Source organism: Homalodisca vitripennis, chromosome 1 (genome assembly GCF_021130785.1).
Source record: "Homalodisca vitripennis isolate AUS2020 chromosome 1, UT_GWSS_2.1, whole genome shotgun sequence".
NCBI classification, from domain to species: domain Eukaryota; kingdom Metazoa; phylum Arthropoda; class Insecta; order Hemiptera; family Cicadellidae; genus Homalodisca; species Homalodisca vitripennis.
This window is the reverse complement of record NC_060207.1, coordinates 153,723,162-153,746,876: the sequence shown is the minus strand read 5'-3', so window position 1 is coordinate 153,746,876 and position 23,715 is coordinate 153,723,162. Positions and strand designations below refer to the sequence as shown.

The 23,715-nt window shown below is 34.6% G+C and overlaps 1 protein-coding gene across 3 annotated transcripts in view; it reads left to right on the top strand.

The window, feature by feature from the left end:
* LOC124374162 (solute carrier family 25 member 45) overlaps positions 1–23,715 on the top strand; it is a 44,172-nt gene that overhangs the window by 2,855 nt on the left and 17,602 nt on the right. For all 3 annotated transcript variants that reach the window (XM_046832426.1, XM_046832438.1, XM_046832433.1), the window contains exons 2-3: positions 11,103–11,218; positions 13,362–13,620. In XM_046832426.1, the coding sequence (XP_046688382.1) occupies positions 11,103–11,218; positions 13,362–13,620 (375 nt within the window). The remainder of the gene's footprint in view (positions 1–11,102; positions 11,219–13,361; positions 13,621–23,715) is intronic.

The window sequence follows — 23,715 nt, the reverse complement described above, 5'->3', positions numbered from 1 at the left end:
TACCATCATTAGATATGTAAAACAACAATAATGGTGAATTTGATCCAATTAAGACATTTTGTTAACCCTCCAAGCATCCATCACCAATATTTTTGATGACTCCCGACTTTCACTAAACGTCATTGTCAATTGATGATAAACATTCAAGTCTTAAAATTCATTTTGCCGACACTAATACTGATCAAATCGCATTATAACCTATACCGTTCGAAAGCCCACGAGTTTCTCATTATGTTTAGTGGTCTTTCGATTTCTTCTAAAAAAACTTACAATTCATAAGTGAGAGATCCGGGCTTGACTCCTGGCGGAGCAAGTACTTTTTGTGATTCAATGTTTATTGAAATTAAGGCTATTGCCATTTATACAATTTAATGTAAAAAAACTTACAGCAATATATATATATATATTCCTGTGTTCTTAGCAAAATTCACTACAAGTAAGCTATTCTCAATGTTGTATTGGTACTATATTTAGTACAGTATTAAAAGTAAGAACATTGTTATAACAATGCGTCATGTAACTACTGCAAGAAGGATAACATTTCAAATGTGCACTTATTCATAACAATAAAAAAAAGAATTAATATAAACAGTTAAACATTATGCATTTCTGTCTTCAGGTCAAATTTCCTACAATTTGGCTATTCTGAATTTAGAATATGTGTAATATTTCCAATATATGTGCATACTTTATTGCAAGTTTTGTTTTTAATTTTATTTTTGTATTAACATTTTTTAATTTTCTAAACTAAGAACTTGTTTTTTCTAACTTCATAGTAACACAGTCTAAAAGACAGTTCTTTGCAAAAAAAACAGTGGTATATAAAACTTTATATTTAAGTTACTATTTAGATTTATTATAAATTGTACAAGGATAGTCTGCAAAACCTCACAATACGGGTATGCATTTTACAAAATATGATGGATGCATGGAGGATTAATTTAGACCTAACAATAAAGTTCATATCAACCTGACATAAGTGCCTCCAGCCATCAGTGTGGACTGCAGCATCACCTTCAGTGCTGATATGCGCTGATGGTGACATTTAAGAAAAACATCCTTCAAAGTTGTACATATCACTAAAATATCAAATTGTAGATGGTCTATTCTACAATAGGTCTATTCACAATGTTTCCTGCTATTACTGCTAGCTAAGAAACACAACTTGACAAAACAAAGAAATATTGTAAATACATAACCATAACTTCCTACTGTCTTGCAAGAAAATTAGTACCACTTTTAATGTTTTAAAATTCATTATACGTAATTTTCACTTAAGATCTTTTCATTCCATATTGTTTTGTTCACAACGATTTCATTAGTGTAATAACGTGAATATCATTTCCAATGTAAATAAAAAAATAAATTTGAAAATAATGGTTATAAGTTGTGTTCAACTTTCTACATAGAAACAAATAGTGTAAAAACCAAATATAAGTTTTGTAAATGAGCAAAACTAACATAACCATAACTTTCTGATTTTGTAACTCCAGATCGAATAAAAATAGCTATTCTCTATTTAAAAATAACACATAATTACACAACAAATTCATACTCTCACTTTGAAAAAACTTTGTGCCCATCGGGCACACAACGCACTGTACAAAAGCCTGGTGTGTACCCAATCAGGTATTCAATGGCAGTTGTGAAAGATCGCTTGTATCCGAAGGGGTACACGTCGTCATAGTCAAAGTCAAAGTCAAAATCTCTTTATTTACAATTTCATTGAGAAGTGTAATGGCGTCAAAAGTTACAATGGTTATGGATAAAGTAAAGGTACAATACATCATTCGTTTCGGTGTAGAAATTCTTCCAAGGTGTAGAAAGGTCTGGTCACCATCCATCTGTTCAGTGATGTCTTCAAATTCTTCCCCTTCTGAGCCTTTTTTTTTTTTTTTTTTTTTTTTTTTTTTTTTTTTTTTTTTTTTTTTTTTTTTTTTTTTTTTCCCTTGGGGCGGCCTACTGCCATGCACTTAAGCCTCAAGGGCCTTTTGCGCACCCCGAAAACACCATGAGGACTACCAGTCTACAACTTCAGCAGTTCAACAAACCGCCGAAAACAACCTATCAAGTCCTCCTGGGAAAACTCGCCACCCCTGTTCAAGCTACCAAAGATGGCATACCGCTCTCTTGCTATTGCTGGGCAATCAAAGAGCAGGTGCTCAGCAGTCTCCTCCTGCTCATTACACCTTCCACAGAGCGGATCCTCCTGAAGGATACCAACTCTGTGTAGATGCTTCTTCAGGTGACCATGCCCCGTAATGAGACCAATGACCTTGGAAGACATTGATCTGTTTAATGAGAGAAGGTCCGAGGCCACCTTGGAGGAAGGTGACTGTAATACCATTCTACTCACTCTCAAACCCGGATGCAACCTCCACCTTCTCCCATGCTCCGCGCGAATCCATTTCGAGACAACCCTAGAGGATTCACACCTTGGAACACCGCAGAATGGTTGAGGGCCCGTCATAATTGTTGCTGAACCCTGGTTGGCCAGGGCAGCAGCTCTTTCGTTCCCAGAAATCCCCTCATGACCAGGAACCCAACAAACGGTTACATTGTTGATTCTGGCAAGGGAGGAAACGGTCTGATAGCAATCCCAAACCAGTTTGGATTTGATTGCGCAAGAATCCAGCGCCATCAGCGCTGCCTGACTGTCCGTGAAAATGTTAATCGTCTTGCCCCTATATCGCAGACGAAGATTCTCACGAGCACATTCCATAATGGCTGCGACCTCCGCTTGAAAGACTGTCGGATACGGACCCATAGGAACCACCAGCTCCCTACATGGTCTCACTCCCAGAATTCCAGCGCCTGTGCCGCTTTTTGTTTTAGAGCCGTCTGTGTACCATTCGAGCTCCGCTGGTGGAAGAGATTGCTTCCCCTCTGACCAATCATCCCTTGAGGGCAAAATAATCCTAAAGGGTTTGTCAAAGGAAAACTTTTGTGGCATCTGATCAGAGATCATATGCAAAACATCCTCCTGTATCAGAGTGCTAATTCTGCAGTGCCCACCGCTGCAGCCCGACCAGAATCCCGTCTGCTGAAGACAGTAGGCACTCTTCCTGGCCATAGCTCGAATGACAATGTCCAGGGGGGCGAGATTAAGACAACAGTCCAGAGCCGCGCCTGGCGCACTAGGAAAGGCCCCTGTGATAGCGAGGCAGGCCATCCTTTGGATACCTGCCAGACGTGCTACCACCGTTTTGGCTTCCATTTTTGGCCACCATACGACAGCTCCGTACATTAGTGCAGGTCTGACCACGGAAACATAAAGCCAGTACAAGAGCCTCGGCTTCAGTCCCCAGGGCCCACCTATCACACGTCTGCATTGCATTAGAGACCACTTACCCCTGGCAATGACCCTTTCTAGATGAGGTCCCCAGTTTAGAACCCTATCTAGGATCACGCCCAGGTACTTGACCTCAGGCTTCAGCTCAACGGGTGAGCCTTTAAATAGAAAAGGACCAATGCCCTCCATCTGTGTTCTTCTAGATAACTAAAAAAATCCAGATAACTGAAAAAATCATGAAAAAATGTGTCATGAATGTGTTAAAAAGGAATAAATTAATCCCCTAATATTTTTACTGCTCACGTAATCCACAATCAAACACATAAATAACTTTCAAAATTATTTGACGTTATTAGAGTTAATTGATGCCATTGTTATCCATGAGCATTGAAGGCCACACTATGGGACAGTTGTTGATGCTGTACTAAGCTGTTATAAACAGAACACTCAGGTTAGCTCTTGGGAGCAGATAGCACTAAAAATCATAGGTAACAAGAAGCTCAGTACACAAGGATAATCACAATTGACATTTAAATTTCAGTTGTTAAAAAACATCTTTTATTTGGATCCCCTAAAACCATATATATTTTTGTTCAGGAGGACGAGCAAAATATGTTAAAAACACTGAAATTTTAATTGGCTACTTGGATTAACCTTACTGTTACCTAATAAATAACTTGACTAATAATGCAATGCTACTCCCGGAAACCATTAGTCCCGAAAGTGCTGACTAAATTCATTTGTATTGCTACATGTTTTTAGGAGTTTTGCAAGCATAGCTTAAGTTGAAAATAAATATGTACAAAGTTTAACATATATATATCTTTTTAAGTAAAAGCTACAGAGTAATAAAATAATAAATACAATTACTAAGCCTACCATTGCATGTTGAAAAGCTATAACAATTTTTTTTTAAGAAAAGCAATTTTGTAAATTTTCTTAATTTAGCACAGCACAGCTCTTCAATAAAAACAATAAGAAAAAATGTAATAAAAATAAAGACAAATTTATGACAGATAACAACTTGCTGTGGAAAAAATCAGACACAAACAATGTGTTGTTTAAACCCACTGAAAAACCCTAAAATTTTGTCAAAGTGTAACAGTTAATATATTTTTGACCTGTATTATTATTTTAAAAAGCTAAAAATCTTATATAAAACACCAAAGGAAAGTCAAAACTATTTAGTTATCAAAAACAAAATAACTTGTTAAAGAAAGAGTAACTCCCATAAGCAACGGCGATTTTAGCTAACAATATATATGGCTAAAATCATCTGCTGTTTTCTTGTTTATTGTTGTCTATTATTTATTTTTTTAAGTGAAGCCTATCACTTGTAGGGTAGAAGAATTTAATTTTTCTCTATCTTTCTATTTGCAGGATATCTTGAAAACGAACTGATCTGTAGATTTGAAATTGTGTAAGTTGCAAAGCTTAATGTATATATGAGGAACACTTAGTTCCTTGATGGTGCATGTCACACTATGGGATTTGGTTGAGCATTAGCAAATATTTTTACATTGGTCTTATTTTAGTCATGATAGTAATGGGAAAATAGAAAATTTAAATTTGTCAAAAAACTCTATACACCCATAAGAGATTCAAACATGTGACATATTAACCCTAACTATCCCAACACATACAACATAATATAGTGACTGAGTGTATAGACTTTTATTAGTTAAATACTGCTATAAAATCCAATATAATGAGAAAAAAACTAAATATATCATGGCAATATGTGTTGAGAAAGATTTGATAATGTAGCCTTTAAATATTGCATGATACTTAATTTCTACAAGAATGATTTTATGATATGTTATTTTTATGCCAATTTTGTTTTTTATATGATTCAAGAATTTTTTTGTTGCCTTTCTGTCTTCAAGAATAAAATGAGCTATAGATATACAATTTTGCATGCAACCTATTGTGATGTCTATTATGTTATGTGGTATGACGTACTTCTACTTTGTTACTATATTAAACATTGTACCGTTTTTATAGCACATATATTTTAAATTTATATGGAGCAAATACTTTATAAATTAAACAACTTTTCGGAAATACTTGCTTTATTCCAAAATTTAAGTTCACCCAAAAGTTTACAAAGTTTACAAACTTTTGATTCAATTTTCTTCAAATGTCACTCAATCGAACAAATCTAATTAAGAGTCTGATTAAAAGATATTAAAATTAAAATTAAACTAAAAATGTATACTTCTCCAAAAATGGTTTAAATTAACAAAACAAAATAAAAAGTTCTCTTCTCAAAATTAATATAACACAAAACTTGATATTTACTTTATGACCAAAATTTAATTCACAATACTTCAAAAAATTGAATTAAATTTTCAGACTCTGAAAGATGGGAAACTTTAGAAATTTTAATTACAATATTATAAAATAAAAGATATTATCTATACGCTGGTACGGGACTTACTACTTTGAAGATTACGGAGGCAGATCAGAAAATTAAAACGCACTAAAAATTTTAAATACTTGAAAAGTGAATTTACCCGCGATAAATAATTACTCTAAATCCCAACTATTGGGTTAGAGAAAGAAAACTTCAGCTTCGACCGGTACACCTTCTCGTCGTGGCTTCAAGACTGGACTGAACACTTCTGACCCTCTCCAGGCTTGCCGGGTCGGAACGTAGACCGATCAGCTGATTACCGGTTCAACTAAACAAACAATGTCCACGTACCGCGTCTAGTTAACAGGAGCCTACTTCCTACCGCGATTCAGCATAAAGAATTAGAACTATGGTACATATTTTCCCTAGCCCGAAGCTGCAATCACGGTAGGAACCTAAACCTTTAAACACTCATCCCGGACTAAGTACAATAATATCCCTCCACATGCACACTTTTAAATAACAATTCTTTTGTACTTATCACTACGTGGAGGCTGTGATGTGTAGTCCGAGGGGTGATGTGGTAGGAGTGTCCGACGTCCAGTGTGGCTCCCCAGGTAGCCATCGCAGAGGGATGTGGTAGGTGAGGAGTCGAGGCAGGTAGCTTCTCCAATGATTGTGCGGCCGGTGCAGTGCGGCGGCCTCGTTGATCTCGTGGTTGGTTGGCTCTGGTTCGCTAATAGCACTGCTACCTGCTCCTCCAATCTAATAACAATTTCAGCCAGCGAGGCATTGAGCTCTTGGAGGACATTCCTTTTTACAAAATATTCCCTCCGTATAATTGTATGGCTGTCAGTCTTTCACGGTGTTCTTATTGTACGCCTGCGCCAGTGTCACGAATGTAAACCATTACCAGATGTTGTTAATTACAATACAATCAATTTACAGGGATTACAATGGCACAATAATCAATTGTTTACACACAATAAACCTCATATAGTGATAAAAAAAAACAATATTACCCTGTCCTTCTACATTTGAAGGAACAGGGAAGAAATATCACTATCAATACAACTCATTGTACACCAAAAAATATTACCCTGTCCTTCTCTATTGGAAGGAACAGGGGACAACAACACCACAACATTACCAAAATTACCCTGTCCTTCTACATTTGAAGGAACAGGGAAGAAATATATCTCATGATATATCACAATACCTCTGTGTATTAATTTCATACACCATTAATGCCATTCATTGTCCCTGAAAATTACATGGTTTACAACAACACTCCTATCACACACTTACACTGGCATTTTATATTATAACTTCTCATCTTAGCCATACAATTGCTGAAATAAAAACGTAGTCACATCACCCTTTTATATTCCAATATTTATTTGTATTATTATAATAAACTACTGGACTCTCATACTTAACTTGTTTTGTGTTTTGGGCCAAATTAATACATAATTAAATAATCAATTCTTGAAGTTAATTTAGAAATAAATTATATTGTCATTTTATTGTTTTTAGACCCATCTTCAATTCCTTTTCAACAATATAATTGTCCTGAAAATAAAACATACTGACCTTTGCGCGGGGGAGTTAAAGTTTATTGAGTTCTAAAATTTCACATTTTGTATTTAAATTTTAATTTAGAAATATGCATCTTATTATTTGTTAATACTTTATGCACCTTAAAAAAAAGAAAACAAGCTATCTTTATTTTAAAACAAAAAACACATTTTACCAGGATCAATATTTCCTTGTTATTTCCGATAAGCATTTCACATGAAAATATTCAATCATATTGCCCAGTCCTATCTTTACTGCTGTGTCATAAACTCTTTCACTTATCGGGCCCACTTAGTTTTCACTTATCAGAGTCACTTCGCTTTCACTTATCGGGTTCACTTGTAATTAAACTTTACGATACGGACTCTTCTAAACAAATACTTTTACAAGGGGCCGAGTTATTCCAGCTTGATTACATCCGGACCTTTTTACAATTTACACAGGACGCTCTCAACAATATTCCTATCTCCTGCCCTCATTGTTCTTGAACCTTTCATACCCATAATTATTTTTATTTTTAATGTCAGTGGGACGTGACCGGGGAGATTCCACTCTCGCACTGCCTTCTTGGAATTCTCCCCTATTTACAAGTTTTTTGAGACCGCAGATTTTTCAAATCTAGGTATCTGTGCTCTCTGAATATTTTTAAAACAATCCCTAGCGATATGTCCCGGTTTGTTACAGATAAAACATTTTAATATTGCTTTCTTTACCGTCATGGGATTATTTACATACGAGGTTGCAGTTGAATTTACATTACTCTTCTGAACAAAGTCCGATTTGCAAACTCTACGTTCCTCACATACCTTCACTTCTTCATAAGCTACGTTCTGCTCATATATACATAAGTTGTCAAGGTCGGCAAAATCTTTCGGATTTGTACAAAATACCAGTCTGGCCCTTACTTGAGATGAGATACCTAATTTTATCAATTCCGTCAGTTCGGTCTCAGAATAATCACACAATAGCAATTTTGCATTTTGCTTAACGTTTAAAATATAACTGCTCAGTTTTTTCACCAGGTTTTTGTGATCTAGTTACTAAGTCCCTCTTCAAGGCTTCTCTATGACCAAATGGAACAAAATAATCTAATAGTCCTTTGTGTACTTCACTAAAATTACTAGCATTTACCTTAAATTGAAGCATTTTATTGTAAAGTGGACCAGTGGCATAACCTACACTCATATTTATGATCTCACTATCACTTAAGCTAGTTTCACCCTTAATTTTTAACATTATTTCGATATAATTCAACAATTCTGAAACATTTAGTCCGTCTGTGGGTTTAAACATTTTTAAAAATCGCTCTAGGGGATTTGGTAATTTTGCAAAATTCCCTTCTACATGTTTCTCCTGGGGAAGACTCAAACCTAAAATATCCTCATTTCTCGTTTGAGATACGGGCTTGCTCATCTCTTCGAATTCTTCCTCTTCCAGGCTTGTATTTAAAAGACTGGTTTCAAAATTAACTATTTCCTCCTCGCTTACGCCAAGTTTTCCTAATTTTGCCTTAATTTCAATCAAACCATCCTTAAGTTTTGAAATTAAGGTTTCAGACGCTCCTTCCCACTTATACAACTCACATAATACATCAACTCTCACAGTGAGATGTTTGTGCCTACACACTAGTCTCAAATACTCGCCTGTCGATTTTTCCTCGGACAAGTTTCCTATCTTGACAGATAATGCCTCCAAATCAACTTTTATTTCCTTTAATGCAGTGCTAGGTTCTATACGCCCCTTCAGATTACCAGCGTTGGCCCTGATATTTAATTTCAAAAGGGACCTCAACATTTTTCTAAGATTCTGGACGGTGTCGCTTTCAGAAGCATTTCCGCCCCTAAAATTTATTTCAAATATTAATTCCTTTTTGAGCAACAGATCCACATGCGCTAGCTCCATTTTTATTTTAAAATAATTTTCTTAAAATAAATAAAATATTCCAAACTCACAATATTATTTTAAGTCTTAAGTCTTACTCACTACACAAAATTATGCAGGTTTATACACACTTTTCAAGTTTATACAAGTCTTACACAAGTCTTATACAAGTTACACACACTTTCATGAATTATACAAGTTTATAACAGTTTACAAGTTCTTTCCTGTAAATAACCTGTTGTACAAGTTTATGCTCAAAAAGAAATAGCAGAGTGGCGCAAATTATGTACCGTTTTTATAGCACATATATTTTAAATTTATATGGAGCAAATACTTTATAAATTAAACAACTTTTCGGAAATACTTGCTTTATTCCGAAATTTAAGTTCACCCAAAAGTTTACAAAGTTTACAAACTTTTGATTCAATTTTCTTCAAATGTCACTCAATCGAACAAATCTAATTAAGAGTCTGATTAAAAGATATTAAAATTAAAATTAAACTAAAAATGTATACTTCTCCAAAAATGGTTTAAATTAACAAAACAAAATAAAAAGTTCTCTTCTCAAAATACTCAAAATTAATATAACACAAAACTTGATATTTACTTTATGACCAAAATTTAATTCACAATACTTCAAAAAATTGAATTAAATTTTCAGACTCTAAAAGATGGGAAACTTTAGAAATTTTAATTACAATATTATAAAATAAAAGATATTAACTATACGCTGGTACGGGACTTACTACTTTGAAGATTACGGAGGCAGATCAGAAAATTAAAACGCACTAAAAATTTTAAATACTTGAAAAGTGAATTTACCCGCGATAAATAATTACTCTAAATCCCAACTATTGGGTTAGAGAAAGAAAACTTCAGCTTCGACCGGTACACCTTCTCGTCGTGGCTTCAAGACTGGACTGAACACTTCTGACCCTCTCCAGGCTTGCCGGGTCGGAACGTAGACCGATCAGCTGATTACCGGTTCAACTAAACAAACAATGTCCACGCACCGCGTCTAGTTAACAGGAGCCTACTTCCTACCGCGATTCAGCATAAAGAATTAGAACTATGGTACAACATATTGCCAAATATTATCATTTACAGATGTTATGTTGTTTGTTGTAAATGTCAACCTAACTTCTTGTAGCATGATTTTAGTTTCAGTTAGTGGTTTTGACCATTGATAAACTTAGTCTTGTCTAAGGAAGTTCTCCAGCATTATTATTTTGTATTTGATGTTTGAGGGTAAATACTATACATGACAAACTTGCAATGGGTTCAGCACTCTTAGGTATGTTGGCTGACATTTATTTTATTTAAGATCATAAATATGGCTTAAAAAATTAATATATTAAACAACTTGTCAAACACTAACAGGCAGGTTTATCGTGTACTGGATAAGACTGTAGTATATAATATAAAATGCATTGACAGTTCCAAAAATGACATAGGATACATTTTTAAAGATACAAGAAAAACCGTCCCCATGTAAATGATTGAATTTGAACAAAGATCTACTTTCTTCCTGAATTTTGTTCTACATTGAAAGAAGATAAGAAAAATTTATTGAACTCTCTGAATCGTGATCTTATAATAATTTGGGTTTTTGCTTATGGAGAAAGTTTTAAAAATATGTGCTTTTATTTGACTGTTTTGCTTAAAACGATAAAATCTCAAATCATTAAAAATGTAGAAAAAAACGTTCTATTTCCTAATCTCAGATCTACTAAATTCCTTTCTGATCATAATAGCCATAAACAAAATTTTATGTAACAATGGTAAACTTACATAAAAATTAACTGTGTATTAACAAACGGATGCATATTTGAAAGTAGGCCCATTAGTAATTTTTTTAGCCATGGTTAAATTGTTAAAGGTTCTAATAGTACATTCCTTCATTAAAAATATCAGTTGTATTAAAACATGTTACAAGTACTTTATTTGTCCAATATTGAAAGATTTTATCTATTAATTTCGGTTTTGTCTGTACAGGAATATGCGGATTAGTAGTAGGACATCCTTTCGATACAGTCAAGGTTTGGAAGCAGACATTACCTGAAAACTCAAGTGCTACTAGAGTGATGTTAACTCTCTTAAAACATGAAGGTGTAAGTATATTCATGGATGGCTGACGTTTATCAGTGTTAACTCTACACCTTTGTTCTTCGGGATGTCAGTAGCTTATGCCAACTTCAAATTAAAAGCTAGTAGTATTAGTCACATTTTACTCATTCTGATCTAAAGTTCTAAGGGAATTTAAAGAGAATATTATAAAGGGTGCATTATGAAAGTAATGAGCATGATTTTATTGAGACCCAACAATCCATTGCAGCGTGTTCGGACTGATCGGATAATATGGTGGGGGTTATGCCCCTCCCAACGTGACAGGTCTTAGTTCGTTCCGAGCAGTGGGAGTGGTAGGATGTGTTTTTACACGAAGTCTATTTTGATTGTATCACGGTGCGATGATGCGCTTGCTTGAGCAGTGGTACGATCTCAATGCGGAAAGTGGCACAAGGCCTTCAAGGAGGGCCGGGAGGAAGTGATAGACAAACCTTGTTCTGGACACCCAACAACAGCCTGAACCAATGGAAACATCCAGCGTGTTCACAGTTTTGAGTTCAGACTGTCGGTTAAGTATCCAGGTAATTGCTGATACCCTGAACTTGTCATTATTTGCGATACATGTGATAGTAACGAAGGATTTGCAAATGAGAATGATCTGTGCGAAGCTTGTACCGAAGGTGTTAAAGGAGGTGCAGAAAGAAGTTCGAGTTTTGGGCAGTAAAGAATTGTTGGAATTGATTAGAAATGATCCAGGCTTTTTCAACTGTACTCTAACCGGGGCTGAAACCTCGATGTTCAAGTACGATCCACAATCCAAAAGGCAGAGCTCCCGAGTGGCACACACAATCTTCTCCCAAACCGAAAAAAGCGTGCATGAGCAAGTCTCATATCAAAACTATGCTGATTGTCTTCTTTGAAATCCGAGGAATCGTCCATTTTGAGTTTGTGTACCCCAAAGACAAGCTGTCAACGCAGCCTTTAACCTGGAGGTGCTCAAGAGAATGAAACGCTGGATCGTGTGTGTCCGGCCTGACATAAAGACATCTTCAAGCTTCACCATGACAATGCCCCCAGCCACGCGGCCTTTGTCGTTACCAACTACCTGACTCAGAACAAAACCGTCGTGGTGGCCCAGCCTCCTTACAGCACTGAGTGATTTTTTTTTTGTTCGGCGCCGACTGAAGAGAGAGCTGAAGAGAAAGCACTTGCAGTCGGTGGATAACATCCAAGCAGGAGTTGCAAGGTTCCTGAGAGACATTCCAGTTGAGGAGTACCAGGGTGCTTTCCAGGCATGCAAAATCGTCTCCGCAAGTGTAATGATGCTGGAAAAGACTATTTTGAAGAATTTACCATTTTTAGCAATCGGATGAATAAATCTGTTTGTTCCGGAAAATGCTCATTACTTACAAAATGCACCCTGTATCTGGTGTAAAATGTGTTAATTTATACAGATTACTTTACATTAAGCAAAGAGAATCGATTTAGTGGTATTACAATGAAAACTCAATTCACAGTGCTGGTTCGTTGAGTATAATTCAGTACTGCTTAGATCACCATTTGTTTTATTAATTTATGTGTTTTATTTGCTCTTTAGTAATCAATATATTAAAACAGCTCTTTTTTATAGTGTCTCTTAAAAGAGAAATATTGCATTTTAAAAATCAAAATTAGTTGTTTTACCTGATTAGATGATTTAAATAATACCAAAAAGTCCGTTTGAATTTTGTTACAAAATCATAAATTTAGATTCTTTTTCAAGATTAAAAAAATAATCTTATGTTTATTTTATAGTATCAGATTCACACAGAAAATGATTATAGCATTATGGAATAAATCAATATAACATAATATAGAAGAAAGAAAATTATTTAATGAATTGACCATATACACATCTGCCAGTAGTACTCACTCTAGTAGAATGAGTAAATTTATAATGTGCAAAAGGGAATTTTGATAGGGATAATAGTTCAACAGAATTGATAATAATACATTCTAATAAAAAGAGTAACAATGCTGGAATATTTTAGGATGGCTTATTACAGTTTTATTTAGTCTGCTATTAAATATCACCTATATCAGATTAGTTAGTTTGTGTAAAATATGTTTTTATTCTGTTGTTTAGTAATTTTTAATTGTATTTTTCCAAGAAGTTATTGTAATTATTATTGTGTACGTTTTCAACAGGTTAGAGGATTTTATAAGGGAATGATGTTCCCTTTGTTGACGGCGGGAGCTCTTAATTCTTTGTACTTTGGTGTTTACGGCAACATGATGCGTGAACTGCATTTGTTACGTGGAGTCACTCCAGCCACATGCTGGGATGACGCACCATACCGCAATTGGCACTGGGATGTCTTCTTCTCTGGCTGTACCGGTGGCCTGGCCTCTGTCTTTGTATCCTGTCCTGTTGAACTCGTCAAGACTCAGTTACAGACACAGACAAGTTAGTGTAGTTCCATTTTCACATTCAGCTATCCATTTTAACTTCCAAGGTATCTTATATCAAACCATGCTGGACTAGCAAAAACAACCATGGGTAGAACAACTTACTTTTTATGTACTTTCAACCATACAAATATTTTGAAATTACATGAAGATTTTAGAAAATTATCTAATAACAAAATAGTCATTTGTAAGGGAGCTTATATTTTCCCCCTAAAACTGAATACCATTAATACATTTTAAAATATAAATTAGTTTTATATTGTTTTTTTTTTTTAACTCAGAACACCTTTCTAGGAAATAGAAATGAACTTTTTAGTTACTGTTACAACTTTGTCCACATCCTAAAATGGGATTTTTTTTTGGGGGGGGGGGGCGAGGGGGGCGGCTCAAAATTGTTAAATGTAAAGACCCAATCAGTGACCTCATTTGTAAGATCTTGAAAAAAGAAGAACAGTGGAAACTAGAGTTTTCTATCTCAACCCAGTACAAAATGGCAGCTCATTAAAATTAATTAAATTAAAAACAAGGATGAATCCTGCTCAACCTTCAATGGACAAAGATAGATAAATGAAACTCAGGACACCCCACTAGGAAGCGAACAAGGTTTCCATCAATAAAAAAGGGCCCAACAAACTGATCCCTCACAATGCCAAGCTAAACGTTTAATTTTTCAAGGTGCTGGGTATGTTGCTCTCTCATCCAATGAAGGTTAATGTCAGCCCAATAACAAGCATTGTGTCTGTTAACATTACCGTTTAACATGAAAGTCGCTTCATCTGAGAAAGCAATGTTTTTTAATCTAATCGTATTATTATCAATGGTTTGCATTATTATTTCACAAAATTCTACTCAATGATCAAAACTGTTCTCATTTAGCTCAGAACAAAACAAATTTTGTATGCTTTATAACCACTGTCATGAGTTTGTAAAGTTTACCTAATATTTCAGAACATTTCTTGTTGAGGTATGAGGATTTTCTACAACAGACTGTAAAACGTCAAGTGACAATGCTTAGCTTGTAGCCGATTTTGGTCGTCCAGGTTTAGGGCGGTCTTTAACGCTGTCTGTTTCCTGGAAATATTGGATTGTTTTTGGAACTCCTGATTTAGATACAGGGTTTTGACAAGGATAAATGTCGTTAAATAAATTTCTTACTTCATCATAAGATCTCATAGAGTCTTTGTAGCCTCGCATCATTAGGATAATATTACGCTCTTGTTCACTTCACTTCATTTCAATAAGGTACCACAAACCAGAAACTGGGACATGATACTAGACTTCCTTGAAACTGATAAGATAAGAGAGGCTTGCTCTGCAACAGATAATAACTGTATGACAGGTTTGAGTTTGTAAAGAAAGTGGTTGTCTATTGAAGTTCAAATTCAAATTCTAAGTATTTATTGCACATTGACATTTTAATAATTACATAAGAAATACAATAAGGTGCATGGTCAAGTTTTTTAAAAGTATAACTAAAATACAAGCGTTGCAGTATGTACTGCATGAATTGTCTATATAGTATTATGTCTATAAAGAATAATAAATCATCCTTATTTTACATAGACTGAAGCGATAATATGGTGTAATAATGAATAATTGCATGGGTTGGGATTTTAAAATTGATTAGTTATATTATTTGAAAAATCTTTCTGCATTTCATTTACACTGTAATAAGCCTTTTCTATGAGGAAGTTTTTAATACTATTTTGCTATATCCGTACATAGAATTTTAATTTTCACTACAATTAACCTAGCCAATCAACATTTTTTTTATGTCAAAATGTTTGGGAGTGTGAAATATAGGCGTTAATACCAAGGTATACAATACACTGGTAAGTGGAAACAATGGTTCCATTCCTATTATATGAGAACAACATGCTAAAGCAGCAGCTGCATGATGCCAGTCAAGGAAAATCAAGCAATGAATTTCAACTAGAAGACAAACTTCAACTGATAAATTTAGATGACCTTCAAGTGAAAAATCAAGGTCTTCTCTATAAAATTTCATTCTTACAGAGCAATCTCAAGAATGAACTTATATTGGAGAGTGAACTTATAAAGGAGGCTGAGAGTGACAGGGAAAATTATTCTGAACAAATGGAAGACTTAACTTCTCAAAATAGTTTTTTAATCCTATAAGTGGGGTCATTTGTGGTCTCAGTGGCAGGTCGTTTTCGAGTAAATTGCTGTGATCGTTAAACTTATTTTTAGAAAATATTGTCTAAGTGATAACCTAGCAACATTATATATTTTTGTTTTCCTTATGAACTATAGAATAAGAGTAAATATATTTGGCTCCTTACCTTTATTTTCAGAGGAATATCATTGTAGATGTGTAAAATTGTTCTTTTAGAAAAAATAATTTTTGAGGTCTACTGTCCGTCACTTTGAAACTACTGGAGCTACAAAATAATGTCAAATACACAGAATATTCACAATTTTATTCTAAACAAATTACTTCCTATACTTTTTGTTCTATTTACAAGAACAAAAAAGTTAGATGGGAAAAACTAAATCTATATACAAACTGGCTTTTTTACTCCGAGTCAATAGAAGGGGCTTGCCTTTTCCTCCCAGTAGTGTAGGGTCTATAATAGTGGCTTAGTTTGTCATAGCACAGTGGATGAATGCCACAGTTGCAGCCTGGGCACCAGTATACACTTTCCTTTCTTTTTACTGTAGGGTCTTTTGCGCAAATTATGCAAACCCTTTCTTTTTTCCTTCTAAATGAACAATTGAGGAGGTAGATGTAAAAAGGACTGATGGTCGAAAATCATGAACTGAGAAATAGGCTTGCAAAGATTTGAACCAACTACCTTTTATGTGATAGGTTTACGAGTTTTATGTGTGAGATAAAAAATGTTGCTTATTTCGTAATTTAAAAGATTGCTGAGAAAATCAGTGTTTTCTCTTATCAAAAATAGTATAAATATGTAGAAATTAAAAGTGATGCATACGCCCTTTCTCTAATGATGATGTTCAGCCATTTTATTTATACGCCCTTTTTCAATCTATAAGCCCTTTTTCCATCTATAATCCCTTTTTTCATCTCTCATACCTGTCTCCCAAAACCTTTATAATAATAAGTAGGGGGGGGGGGTAGAATAATCATTGATTTAAACTTCAATAATACAATTAGTTTTATTACAAGTAATAAGGAAAAACACTTTAGTTAAAACTCAAATTATTTAAATAAAAGGAATGTGTGTTTAAACTTTTTTCAATCATTTATAAATTAAACTGTTAATTTATTTGTGCTTCTTCAGAGATACACGCAACTTCACATTCATGAGAACCTTCAAATAAACTCTCATACCAACATCAGCTGGATTTAAAAATCTAAACAAACTTCTGACATCAGCTACTTTTGCAGGATTCATCATTACCTTATCTGCTGGTGGAAGATCATCAAACATGTTTGGTAACACATCTTGTTTTTTAAAATATGTAAAGGGCTGAAAAGGTCCTAAGTAGGAGTTCCCAGCTAGCACACCACCTGAGGAAGGATACTTCAGCCTGCAGTACGATTGTATCTTGAACGAATTTTGTTTGGAAAGAATCTTTTTCTTCATGATTGTTGTGAATCCCTCCGACCACTTTTTTACAATGGGCGCACCATATTTTACGATGAAGGGGCTAGGATTTACTCTTGCATTTGAAAGAATATATATGTATACTTTGTAAGGGTGTGGATCTTTTCTTCTGCTTTAATTTTTCTCCCGCAAACCCCAAAATTTCTGTCGCACTGGCCAAAACTATGACCTCTTACGGGAAACAAATGAGATACAGGTACTCCAAGATCCATAGCCAACCAGCTACAAAATGTTGACATTAACTTGTTTTTATTTTGGCCACCTGTACTGTCTGAGAGAAAAACTACTTCTTTAAATTCAAGATTATCTTCTAATTTTTGTTTAATAAAATCATACACGAAAGAACAAACTGTGTCAGGATTTTTCTTTGATTCAGTTTCAAGGTAGTAATACAAAGCACTGCTATCGTCGGTGTGACAATGCACATTAAAGAGATACACCCACATTAATCTTTTATAGAACTGGGCAGTTTCATTTGTCTTCGGCAAAGGCAAATTTTGAGCATAATCAAATTCTAAAAGCAAAATTTTGCTATCATCACAACTGCATTGCTTAAGAAGATCATCTTTTAAATTTGTAAATGATTTGTACTTCCTTTGATGAATATTATAGCTAGTTTTGCATTCGTCATATGGATTAGTCTTCAGTTTTACTATACACTGAGAGCAAAAGTCACATACATCTGTACGTGGTATAGTAAAACCATAGTTTAACTTGTGCAGGAAAAACTTATGGTATATAGTATAATGTAGATATTTAAAATTTTCTCCAATCTTTTCCTTGTAAAAACACTTAAAAAGTTCATACAACTTTTTAGGGCTAAGGTTTGGATTTTCTAAATACCGCTTCTTTGACTTATCTCTACTGTAATGAGATTCACGACTAGGTATCGTCTGTAGGTGGGTTTTTACCAAGTCCCATACATTTTCAGTTACCTTGCGTGGTCTATTACTATGAGACCCCCTTTTTTTCAGTGAATGTTTCTCCCTTAAGTACTTTTTCTTGGATTACACGAAGTCGTTTTTCAGATATCTGATACATGTCTAGTAAAAATTGTCTACATACAGTTTTAGAAATTCCATGAACTTTAACACAATATTTCCACAACTTATCTCTTTTTCTTGTGGCACCTACCAATTGAGTGATAGGTGTCTGAACCTTGAGTGTTCCAGAAAGAAGGGTGTCTTGTTGTACCTTTGAGGCAGAACCATAAAAAGAATCAAATAGGGTTTCTTGCTCATTTAAGCTGATATTTTTCCAACAATCTTGTTTACAGCACTTCAATATGACAGCAAAAGTCTTTCTAGGCTTAGTATTCTTACCATCAGTTGAAGCAAATTGTTCACCAGAGTCTTTAAGTTTTTTATTGTTTTCTCTATCTTCTATGGATTGAAGTTTTTTTCCTTTTTCTTGATTTCACAGAAAGGACACTTACATTTACACTGGCACCACTTAAATCACTCATTTTCAGCACAACTAACCAAACTTATCACTTAAAGACAATATTTGAGAATCATATGAGCTAATCCCGCTTTTGCGTAGTCAGCTGTGATCTCAACATCATCTGATTTAAAAAATTGTCAAAAATCAAAACATAGAGATACAAGAATAAAACTCAGCAGACTGACTATTGAAAACATGGAGAAGCTAAAACTGCCATCTCCCGATAAAGGGCGTATACCGGCATACGCCTGTTTTACATCTACCTCCTCAATTGCATGTGTTTTACTAGGGCCTACTTGGTGTGGACCTGCAATCAAAGTGTCAGGAATGGTTTCTTTTCTTACTAATACTTGAACCACTGAATCTACAAAAATCATCTCTTGCTATAGGCTTGTCTGAGTTTTGGAAATACAGTATGTAGGCATTGAACATCGCGATGTCAAGCATATTGAAAAATATCTTTTTCCAATACTTCTTGCTTTGTCTTGCACAAGAAAGGTGATAGATACTCTTGTCACTGCTGTCTACACCACCCATTTTTAAGTTGTATTTATTTATAACAACTGGTTTTACTGCTTGCAGTCCACTTTTGATGGTAATTAATTTATTTTCAGCGTGACAGCCGGTTGTTAATAAATATACAGGTTTCCTAGATTTTGTTTGTTTGTATTTTACAAGCAAAATTTCACCTTGCCTATAGTAAATACTTTCTTGCTCCCCCAACTGAGCAGCAATGATATTCTTACACAATTCTTTAGAATTTTTATTTATTGTTACAGTCAAAAGTGTTTTCTTACTTAGTAATTCACGGGCCAGTGGGAGTTTAGTGTAGTAATTGTCTGTGAAAACATGATGACCTCTATTTAGAAGGGTACAAGAAGTTAACGGGTCAATCAAAACTTTTTGTGTGAATGAGCCTGGATGTTGTGTTAAAAAGTCTTTTCCAGTTTACAATGCCACATTCAAAACATAATTTGTGTTGCTATCACACATCTCAAATGTTTCTATCCTATACCGGGCATGTTTTTATTCAGCATGTACATTATAGATACACAACGATTTTTCATAGCTATGAGGGACTCGTCTATTGCAAGGTTTTGCCCAGGTACAAAATGCTCTTTTAGTTTTAAATTGAAATAATCATAAAATGTCCTAATTTTATTCCATGGATTAAAATTTGGATCACTACGTTGTACATTTTGAGAGCGGCTTACATGAATCATACAGCTAATAAGTTGAAATTTTCTCAGAGTTATGTTCTCGGGAAAAAATGGATGGTATCTATTACTTTTGGTACTCCAGTAATCAACTATATTTTTTTTGCCTTACTAGTCCCATATTTAGTATCAATGCTATAAAGGTTTTTATTTCACTTACTATGAGGTGAACCCATTCTTTCAGCCTAGAAAATCATCTAAGCTCACCAGAAAAAGTTAGTTTTGTTTGTTATCTGATTCCATAGGTAGTTGGTAAAGAAAAGGTAAAAGTATTCTATAGGAGTTTCTGGCAGGACAGTCTTTGATTCCAGGGTTTCTTACGCTGAACTCAGCTTCAATATTTCTGTCTGGCTCTGGTGAAAGTACTAGTATCCAAGTACGAGGTTGTGGAAGTCTATGTACAAGGGGGGTTTCAGAGTCAGATGCACTTGAATCTTCATCACTAAGTTGGTTTTCATCTTCACTGCTTGACGAAAAATCTCGCAACGAAACATTATCCGGTATTTCATCAGCGGGCACATCGCTTTCCTCGTCAGAATTAAGAGTTTCCTCTTGCAATAATTCAAGTATATTACTAGAACCAACATTTTCCATGACGAACAAATAACCTAAACATTTACCGGTAACACAAACAATGCGATAAACAATAATATACTGACAATAACAGTACGCAAAGTTGCCAAACAAAACAGTGACAAGACAAGTAGACAGCTGTTATGTCGTCTGCCGCCAGGTGAAAAGAACACTGATGGATTTATTTAAGCCAGCAAACATTAGTAACATGAATACACACTATACTATTATGATATGTATAGGAAATTTCATGGAGAATACAATAGTTCAAACTAGGCCTAAAAATAATGGACGGTTGCGGAGCAACAGCCTTAAATGTGAAGCGATGGCTGTGACGGCACTTGCCACTTCGCAGCAGCGTGAATCATACGTCTCAGACGGCGCTTGCCACTTATAGGATTAAGAAATAAAATTCAGGAACTCTTCTTAGGCTGAGCTAACTAAGAAAAACAAGGAGTTTGGTAAGCTAAAAATAAATCTCAGAACATAAAATGAAGAAATAAAATATATAATCTCCATTTCTCAAACTTCACAGCTCAAGTACATGAAACTTGATCTTCAACTCATAAAATATGAGACCATTATTAAAACTTTCACAAAAACCTTTTTAGACAGTTTCAGATCACGTTTAACTCCAGGTTGCCTTACCCAATTCAATTTAATATCCACTAAAACAAACTGGGACTGCAACCAAAGAGTGGAAAAATTGAACACTTTAACTACAGCCCCTACAAGCCCAAACCACTCTTTAAAGACATCAGGTTTTAGTCAAACCTGCAATAAAATTTTGTATTGTGTCTCTCTTCAAGTGGCCAAAACAGCTGTAAAACATGACTTTCAACAAAATTCAATGTTAGTCAACCCCATACAAAAAATGAATGAGCAAGTCATCACCATTACATGTAAAATTAAGTTTAGAGGAAGAACCTATGAAGATTTCTTTTTGAAACACAGGAATTTAGAAAGAACTTATGACCAAAATGTCTATTACTGTCATAAACTCATCCTCTCTTTCATACAACTTTAGTTATCAGATAACCGTACACACTAAAAGTGTGTCCCAGGATTTTCAAAAGAAATGTACCCCGATATTTTCAACCAGCCAATATCCTCAGTCAACTCAGATTTTTAGAAACACGCTCCATACAGATAGAAAAATTATGGTTGCCTGTAAAGTCGGTTTTACGGGTGAAGATTTTACGTGACAACGTCTTTTTCTCGGTAGAATATTTATTGATATGAATATTATTAAATTGCACAATAGGAACAAGGAATTGAATGAAAATAAGAATTGCACAAATTTTAACTATAGAAATATATTTTGTTTACTAAAACATTGTACATAATTTGAAATTAATTAAAATTTGTTATTGTAAATGGTAAAGTTGAATAAAACATTTACTAAAATTGGAATTTGAAATTCTTGCTAAACACAGTTAAATTCTAACTCCGCGCGTGGTGATTGGTCGGTTTAGTTCGTTTGTTTGGTCGCACTGTTATGACAGGTTAGAGGTTATAATTTGTTATTTTAAATGTTTGACTAGCAATACGCGCTGTTTCTTCTCAATCGACTGAATTACGATTGATTGCAGAGTGATTTAAACTAATAATTTACTTAACACTATCAACATTTGTCAATAGTATGACATAACCTATAAACTCAGTTTCTCAACTTTTGTGTCAATCTAACAATTAATCAATCAATCATAGTTTACGATAATGAAATATCAGTGTACAATTATTTACCTTTATTGTTGTAGTTGTTGTAAATGACGAATCTAAGCACTCCACATTTTCACGAATAAACATAGTTATCTGCTTTATCCCGTGCGGCTGACCCACAGTTATCTGCTTTATCCCGTGCGGCGGACCCACTGGACGGGCATCGTAACGTTACCGGGCGTTACACTTTTTCATGAGTGACTCCGAGCCGCAACCTAATTTAAGACGTTGTCACGTCAAAAATATAACTTTTAAAACTCATCCTAACTTAAACAATAGGTATCAACCAATACCAGTTGTACAACAATATTGATAGACTCAGAAAAAAAATTGAAATATTGACTCACCATTGACAATTTGCAAATCCAGATATATTAGTACTCTACAGAGTATGGTTTAAATCATAAAACAATAAAAGATGCACAATTATCCAACTATAGACTGCTATCCTCATGTGGAAGGGAATATCACATCAAAGGGGAGTGGCTATCTGTAAGAATAACCAGCTTAATAATGAAGTTCAAATTCTCAACTTGGAGCATTTAAGTAAGGAGCTCATTTATGAAGTCTCTGCAGTGAAACTGTATATTGATACAAAGAAAACCACCTGTACATTCTTGGTGCCTACCGCCCTCTCAAGTGCGTTACTCGATTCAATTTTATCTGATCTCTTGGAGAGAATCCCACAGATGAACAGCGGGATATGCATTGTTGGTAACCTTACCATTAACAGTCTTGACGATTCCAAGCGAAGAGTACAGACTGTCTTGAATGAGCTACTAATGTCATATAGGATCATATAACTGAATATTCCTTCAACCAGAATTACAAGCACATCCACCGTTAACTTACATAGTATGCTCTATCCTTGAATCTAGTTAAATAAAGATCAAAGAAACTCTGAGAGGTCTTTCTGACCACATGGCACAGCTTACAAGACTGGAATAAGTTAATCAAACAAGAACATTTTCATCCTGATGGAGATCATCTAAAGTTTACCATAAAGCTACCTTCCAAAATTATTGACATGGCTGGAAATTTAAACATGGGTTATAACTAATGGACTTTGAGTACTTGTAAACAGTATGGTCACACCAAACTTATTGCAATACACACTTATATCTATAGGTCGTACAGGTAGCCTAGTCATAACTGTACTTCATTTACATAACCAAGAGAGAACCCAGCAATATCCGTACTTTGTGATCAATTTTATTCATCCTACTACAGGTGACATACTATTTATAAAGGTTAGTCATCCACTGCACCCCAATCAACACCCTTACATCAATATTTACAAACTGTGTTGACAACATGATGAAATGATGAAAACTCGTTTTCAACTCTTAATGAACTCAAACATTGCAACACTTCTCAATCAGGGTTGTTACGCTCAGTGAAAACTGGGAATTCTCAGGAAATTTTGCCAACTCTGGAAAATTTACAAAAAAAAAAATCAGAGAATTAAACAACTTCTGAAATGTCTTATTCTTTGTTATTACTCAATTTATTTTCTTCCTTTTTTGAAAATGTCAAGTTTAAATG